The sequence below is a fragment of the Stigmatopora nigra genome, chromosome 15 (genome assembly GCF_051989575.1).
Source record: "Stigmatopora nigra isolate UIUO_SnigA chromosome 15, RoL_Snig_1.1, whole genome shotgun sequence".
Classification (NCBI taxonomy): Eukaryota; Metazoa; Chordata; class Actinopteri; order Syngnathiformes; family Syngnathidae; genus Stigmatopora; species Stigmatopora nigra.
In genome coordinates, this window is record NC_135522.1 from 652,268 (window position 1) to 660,392 (window position 8,125).

General features: G+C 42.5%; 1 protein-coding gene across 1 annotated transcript; it reads left to right on the forward strand.

Moving 5' to 3' along the window:
• The first annotated feature begins 3,811 nt into the window (after window positions 1–3,811).
• LOC144208532 (somatostatin receptor type 2-like) lies at window positions 3,812–6,735 on the forward strand. Its single transcript, XM_077734437.1, has 2 exons — window positions 3,812–3,897; window positions 5,242–6,735. The coding sequence occupies exons 1-2, from the start codon at window positions 3,892–3,894 to the stop codon at window positions 6,355–6,357; spliced, it is 1,122 nt and encodes a 373-aa protein (XP_077590563.1). The 5' UTR covers window positions 3,812–3,891; the 3' UTR covers window positions 6,358–6,735.
• The last annotated feature ends 1,390 nt before the right edge of the window (window positions 6,736–8,125 follow it).

The following is an 8,125-nucleotide window of genomic DNA, read 5'->3' on the forward strand; positions in this document are numbered from 1 at the left end:
GAGTGGCCTTTAAAGGCCCAAGCCGCAAACGTACGGTCCGCTCTTATCTTTTATGATTCGATCGTGTTCTGAATTGGAGATGATTTTACACGGCGGCCGTCACCGTGACGACGAGCACTTTAAAGTCGCCGCTTCCTAATTGGTATTTGGCAAGAAGAAATTCCCGTCTCGGCGGCACGTGGAGGAGCCGCCGCCGCCGCCGCCGCCGCTTTTGACACCTGGGCTCTGACGAGGCGCGGCGGGTCACGGCTGGATGGCGACGGTGTCAGCTCCATTATATTTTCACGCTCTCCTGTGCCATGCTTGCTTTTTTATATATATGTATGGATAAAAATATAGACAAAACCTAGGTTATTGCATTGCCATGGCGACGCTTTGGCTCTCCGCTGAGATTGTGGCAGATGGGGAGGAGTATGTCGCTCACATGCAGAAATATATATATATATTCATTGCTTTATTATATTCCTAGGGTTGTTTTTTTTACCCAGTTTGGAGCATATAGTACAATATACTAGTACTTTATTCAGAAACAGTGGTACCTCTACTTACAAATTTTAAAAAATTTCCAGAAGTGTTTGCAAAAGTTGCATATTTTGTAAGTAGAGACGCCTTAAAAACCTTTATATAGTATAGTATACTAGTACTTAAAATAAAAGTGTTACCTCTACTAACACACTTTCCAGAAGTGCTTGCATATATTGTAAGTAGAGACGGCTTAACTATGCTACCTCTACTTACAAACTTTCCAGAAACGCTTTCGTAACTTGCATTTTTCATAAAAAGGCGCTTTTAAAAAAGCTTTACTTCATTCCAACTCATTCTAAAATCCCAAATTCTACCCTTTCCCCTTTAAAAATGCTTTAAAAAAGTATACAAAATCCCAAAAATAGAATAGAAAGATAAAGCATATAATGTCAAGTAGTAAGAAGAACGAGAAGCCCAAAAACAAAGTAATTACTACTGGTTTCGGAGTACTAAAAGGCAAATAAGTCAGCTGGCCGGCGGCTAGGCCAAACGGCGCGGCGGCGGGAGATCGTTAGCAACTGGACGTAATCATCCACAGTGAGTCTGCTTCAATCCCGCCTCATTTATATTTCAACAGCCCTGAACGTTTCCAAATGTGCCATTAGGCACTCGCCGGCACGTCGGCCACGTAGTAAATAAATACGCCCCGCCCGGCCGCCCGGCTTGCTTAAATATTCAGCATTCATTAAGAAAGTCTGACGGCTCTCTATTGACACCAGAAAGCAGCAGCTGCCGCCTCATAATATTCCTGGCTGGCATCTGGGCTTCTTTGTTAATGGCTTTTGTATCGGACACATTAGACGTACCTTTGACGTCCATGGATCTGGCCAATTGCCTCCAAGCGTCCAATCCGAGAACCTGAAACAAAGACGACATTGGAGCTAAGTCAAAATTAATGGAAACTCAAAACATTTGGGGATTTTAGTAAATTAATGCCCCACATCAAAATATCTGATTGTAAACTACATTTCTAACAAATAGAGTCAACTGGTGTCAAAGTGGCGGCCCGGGGGCCAAATCTGGCCTACGGTATAATTTTGTGCGGCCCAGTCAATCATGAGTGCTGACTTTCTGTTTTAGGATCAAATTAAGACGAAGAGTATAGATGTATATTAAATTACCTGATTTCCCCCCTTTTAAATCAAAAATTGTCATTTTTAAATCAGTTTTTTCTGTTTTTAGTTCAAAAATCATTTTGTAAAATCTAAAAAAAATATTTTAAAAAGCTAAAATAAACATTGTTTTAGACCTATAAAAACTGAATATTCAGGGCTTTTAATCCAGTTCTTTTAATCCATTTATATAAAAAAATGTAAATACTAATATATCTAAAATGGTCCAAATGAAATCAAGTCGACGTTAAAGCGACCCGCAAACCAACCCTCCGAGTCCGACACCCTTAAAATAGACTTAAAAATAGAGCATTGTTGTTTTGGTCCGAACACAATGGCAGTGATGTCCGTCTTTTGTCAGCAGGAGTCAAAGACAGACAAAGCGGCGAAAATGGAGACTTCCAGCAGGTTGTTTCATGAAGCTTATTAAAAGGGACACCAGTATAATGCTCTGGAGCGAGAGGCGCTGCTTTTATAGCCATTGTGGTGCACCGCAGGCTACAAAACAATCTGAGGCTTATTAACACGCTAGCCAGAAGTCCAAAAGCCATTAGAAAAAAAATGTGGGAGCTAAATAATACACGCTACAGTAATCCCTCGATTACCGCGTCTTCACTTATTTACTACTTTGCGATTTTTTCCCACTATTAACTGCTTAAAAAACTTGTTTTTCTTTTCAGTTCAACCAAAATACCGAGAAAAAAAAACAATCTATCGCAGAGAATTAATCTGGGAATCGAACCCTCGACCTCAAATCCGTCGAGCCGAATGCGTTAACCACTCGACCAAGATGCTGCCAGAAGAAAAATAACGTCTTAAAAATACTAAAAGCGGCTGGCAATAATGATAAAGTTAGATTTTAGTACTTTGAAGGGGCAATTTTATCTTCCAAAGTATCTCATTAATCACAAGAACGTGAACGCAAAAAAATGCTAACGAGCTTTTCAAATCGATTGAAAACGTTGCAAATCCTGCACAATTAAGCCACACGATTTATTGGAATGATCGGAAAAAAGGCCCATAAAAAACTGCAATGTTTTTGTTCAGGCAAAAGCAAGTCAGCAACGAGTGGTCGCCATCACGTCCGCTCGCCGTTATCTCGGCAACCAGATGCGGTTTAAGCGTGTTTTTAAAAATGGCAGAAAATAAAAGGTCTCGGTGGGGGGGGGGGGGGAAACGCGTGGGCCGCAGACTGACATTTCATTTTGTGTGTCTCCTTACACGCTCGCTAATTTCGAGACGACGGCTAAGTGAGTCAAACTTGAACAGATGTTGACCAAAAAAGTACAAAGTGTATTTTTTTAGGAAAATTAGAAGCTGCAACACATGAGAATGAATATAAATAGAACTAACAGAACATTTCTAGATCAATTTCTTCACATAAACAGACACTAAATGAGGAAAAACCATATTTAAATCTTTACGTTTTTTGCAGCATTGGGTGACAACTGTTTAAATCCAATTGGGAATCGGAACTAAGTTGACTTTTTATCAACTCTGATCTGGTTTTAATGCAGTTTCTGGGTATGATGACCATTAGGCTTTTGCCGAGTTAATGATGATGACAAAGCCTATGTCCCATTATTATTATTATTGTTATTATTAATGACAGGTAAGCTAGCGAGAGATTAGGAAGGACTTGATAAAGTAGCTTTTTTTTGGCTTTTTCTTCGATATCGGCATAGCTATGCTTTGTTTATTCTGGAAAAGTGCTGCAAAACCAACAGAAATTGACCTAAAAATGACCCCAAATCAACAAGAAGTGACTGTCAACTATTTTCTAACCAAGGTTTTCAGCTCAGCAAAGTCCAACCTACCCAATTCAGGAAAAATACAGCCTTTAAAGTCAACTATCTCACAAAATTCACTTTTTTTCCATGTCCAGAATCCCTTTAAATCTCAGATAGGAGAAACGAACACATAATAAACACAAACTCTACTAGTCACTACGCATGGAAGTAATACAGTCATCCAATGGAAGATAACATGCAATCAAAATGTAATCTACCTTTGTAACATTAACAGGTGTGCAATGTAAAAGAACGAAGGCTCCTCCCCTCAAAAATCTCCCCCCAAATCTCCCCCAACCCGTGCCGGCGCATCCTCAAACGTCTCGGCGCTCTCCGGCAAGATTCACTCCAGAGTGCGCGCAATAGGCGTGCGGATCACGCTTCCTTTTTTTCCAGCCATTCTCTCGCAAATGAACGCCTAGAGAAAATAACGACTACTTCTCCCCCAAAAGTCATGTTTTGGCATGCCGGTAAGCCATTTATGGTCATTATTATTAGGGCTATTCCTGCTATTTTTTTGACATCTTGCATTTGGATTGCCGATATGATATTGAAGTACATATGTTGACTTTAAAGTTAGATCTTTAAATAATACATGCTATGACAACTTTATCACTATGTGTATCTTTGTGTATATGGATATAAATGGAGGGCTATACAGTCTCTGAATGTTGTACTATATATATATGTATATACAGTATCTGAATGTACTATATATATATCTATTTCTATGTATAAGTGTGTGTGTGTGTGTGCAAATGATGGTACAGTGGTTCTGTTGTGCGGGATCAATTCCCGCTTAGTGGCAATGTGATTGTGAGTGCGAATGGTTGTCTATCGCAATGTGCGCACTATGAAGGACTGGCGACCAGTCAAGGGTGTCGTGCGGTGTTGAAAATGAATAAAAAAATGTGAATATTTTGATGGTATGGAAGTATATACAAAAGTGTGTACTTTCAAAAGCTACTTATACTGTTCTTTTAATACATTTATCTAAATATTCTATGCAAAATGGTCCGGCCCACAAATACAATCACATTCACATAAAAATGCTTCTCACATAATGAATTCTAAGCCATGGCGAGGCCCCCCCACGGTGCAATTGGACGTCATTGTGCGACTCTCGTGGGCAATCTGACGAAAACAGAGATCTTCTCCTTCATTCAATTAACTTGAGCTCATTTACATGCACGCTCTCCCACTAATAACAGCCCCCGCCCCACCGAATCCCTCCCCCAACCGCTTCTACTGGAAGAATGTGTCTGTACAGACTGTAGCCGTCAAGCGTTGATGGTTGTGGAGAGCGCGGCGGAGCCTCCCCAGCGGTCCTATACAATTCCAGATATTGTAACAAGTGATTTCCCCAGGCGGGCCCCGAACCTCTTCGGCGCATAATCCGTGGCGGGTAGTGAACGGCGCCCATTCCCCGGAGAGTTCCCGTGTCGTCACGGGTTGGAGATGAACGCTGATGTGATGTGCGCTGCTATCGGATTACAACCCGATTAAAAATACACATTCTGGAGCGGCAATTTCAAGTTTGGGAGTTGTTTACTGGAACGGGAATCACTTTTTTATTTTTATTTTTTTAACTCCACCTGCTGTAAGAGTGAGGAAAATATAAATGCTTGATTTCAACACTGAAATCTACCCGGTAACTGCACAAGAGTGAGAAGCACAAATGCTTCTACTTACAAAATACTACATTTGATTTCTCCCATTGACTAAAAGAAAGATGTCTCCACGACACCGCAACCAAGGTCATTGGTCACGGCGCAGTTAGAAAATAATTGACAGATTCTTCTTTTCCATCCCAGGTAGGACGTTATAATTCCACCAAGGCCGGCATCATGGATTCCTGGATACCCTTCCCCAACGAGACGTACTTCCCGGCTCCGAACGAATCGTACCGTCTCCCCGCTAACGTCGATCATGGCTTTGACGGCACGTCGCTCATCACCTGCCTGTACTTCCTTGTCTGCGGCGTGGGCCTATGCGGCAACGCCTTGGTCATCTACGTAATCCTGCGCTACGCCAAGATGAAGACGGTCACCAACATCTACATCCTCAACTTGGCGGTGGCCGACGTGCTCTTCATGCTGGGCCTTCCCTTCATCGCCATCCAACTGGCGTTGGTCCACTGGCCCTTCGGACCGGCGTTGTGCCGCGTGGTCATGACGGTAGATTCGCTAAACCAGTTCACTTCCATCTTCTGCCTGACGGTGATGAGCGTGGACCGCTACCTAGCCGTGGTACACCCCATCCGCTCCACCGGGTGGCGCAAACCCCGCGTAGCCAAGACGGTCAACTTGGCAGTTTGGGGCGCCTCGCTACTGGTCAACCTACCCATTGTAGTCTACGGGGGCGTGGTCAGCAAACACGATGGCTGCTTCTGTACCATCGTCTGGCCCGAACCTCAAGAAGCCTACTACACGGCTTTTATGTTCTACACCTTCATCCTGGGTTTCTTCTTACCCCTACTGGTCATCTGCCTGTGTTACCTCCTCATCGTAGTCAAGGTCAAGTCGTCGGGTGTCCGCGTGGGCGCTTCGTCCAAGCGTCGGCGTTCGGAGAGGAAGGTGACCCGCATGGTGTCGGTGGTGGTGGCCGTTTTCGTCCTGTGTTGGTTGCCCTTTTACGTCTTCAACGTGACCTCGGTGACGGGGACCCTGAGCACCACGCCGGCGTTACGTGGCACCTTCGCCTTCGTGGTGGTGCTAGGCTACGCTAACAGCTGCGCCAACCCCATCCTCTACGCTTTCCTGTCGGAGAACTTCAAGAAGAGCTTCCAGAACGTGTTGTGTCTGAAGAAGACCGGCGGGTTGGACGACGCCGAGCGTAGCGATAGTCGCCGGGACGAGTCGAGGAACATGGCCGACGCCACCGAGACGCAGAGTACCCTGCTAAGCGGGGATCTACAGACTGGGATCTGATGGGCTTTTTAAGGGTCGGGAAAATCCAAGTAGTAGTACCACGAGGAACCCCATGGGGCAAAGTGTGGGCAAAGATGCTTGAATGGCCTCTAGATGTTCCGCCCTGGTTTTTATCAGCTGTTGAAATATGGCTCTTTCAGAACACAGCGCCATGGAGGTCAGCAGAGGTCATTGCCAGTGGTGTGCGTCATGCTTACTTGGTGACCCAAGCTAAGCGGCTAAGACTTTTTGGTGTATTCATGCCAGAAAAGTTCAGTGTTTACATTCTTTGGTCTGGACCAAAATACAAGATACTTTCTGTTTTGGTCCATTATGACATGGCAATTATCACAAGATTCAGAAAGAGAAGGAATCGTCATGAGATTGGACGACAAACCTATAAATGGTCCAGAGTGGGCTAAAAGACGCAAGTAAACAATCATGGAGCTCCAACTTCTTCATCATCCCAGTCCTAAACCTCTACACAAGCATCTTTATGTGTATGTTACAACCTCGTTTTTTATGTAGGTGTCTACCAAAATCTCAAGTACAAACTCCAATCTCAACCTCGACTCATGTTTGCCAAAGTACCGCTAACTTAACACTATTTTCCGTGGTTACAGAGGTTTATTTCGTGGCATAACTCCAGAATTTTTCTCTCCCACATCTAGCCAAAGTCACTACAGACCCCAGACCACCTCTCTATCTCTGCCCAGATCTCAGTTCAACCATTTGATCCTCACCAGAGTCCGTCAATTTCTCTTCACACCGCCCTAAAAGCACCACCAACTTTTTGTAGCTAGGTCCAGCCTCACTCTACTCAACTCCGCTTCACCAAAACTCAACAAAAAACGTTTTGGATACGCCACCTTACCACAATTTCATCCTTCCAAACACAACTGTGACCATAAAATGAACGAAGGAAAGCAGATTGATTGTCCTCAAACTAACTCCCCTTGCAAATATTGACAAAGCGCTATAAATCTACAGTTTTTTGCTGCTTCTCGGCATATTGACGTTTGAGAAATGATCTCTCATGCGAATGAGGCACACATTCAAACACATAAAGTGACTTCCTCAAAGCTACTGAATGATTTGCATGAAGCACGTTGCCATAGTTTTGTGTAAATATGACTTTACAGTCCATTTCAAAGTCCAAGATGGCACTACAATTGTTTTATGGAACATTTGACATAATATAAAGTGACAGAAACATGGAAATGTCATTTTAAATGGACTTTCGGGTTCTTGCTGGCTAATTATTGTACTTTTATGTTATTTATTCTGTGGTACGATTCAGCAGAAGGGAAGAAATGCGCAAGTTAAAAGCATGAGATTGGTTAAATATATTATATATTATATTTGTGGCTTTTTAGAGTCTATTTGGTCAGATTGAGGGAGTTAAAATTCAGGTTTTCTTTTGTGAAGGGATTCAGATCGCTTATAATTTTGCAGGTAGAAAATACACAACCTATTTTTGTATCATAAAATACTAATTATTATGGTAAAAAGAACTATAGGCGATTTGTAATAATTTCCTCAAGAATCAGATTTGACATTTGATGAATTAATTTAATTTTTCTCAATGTATAATCTATTTTTCCAGAATTCTACATTACGATAATAATTCCTTCTAAATTTTGAATTCATGAGGCATGTTGACTGAATAACTTATCTTAACTTTACTTGCATGATTTTCAATGGCTGTTAATAGGACTGATTGTATTTAAATGTACAGTATTTTCCTCATTTGTTTTCCTAATATGAATTTGAGAAGGTCTACCTGACT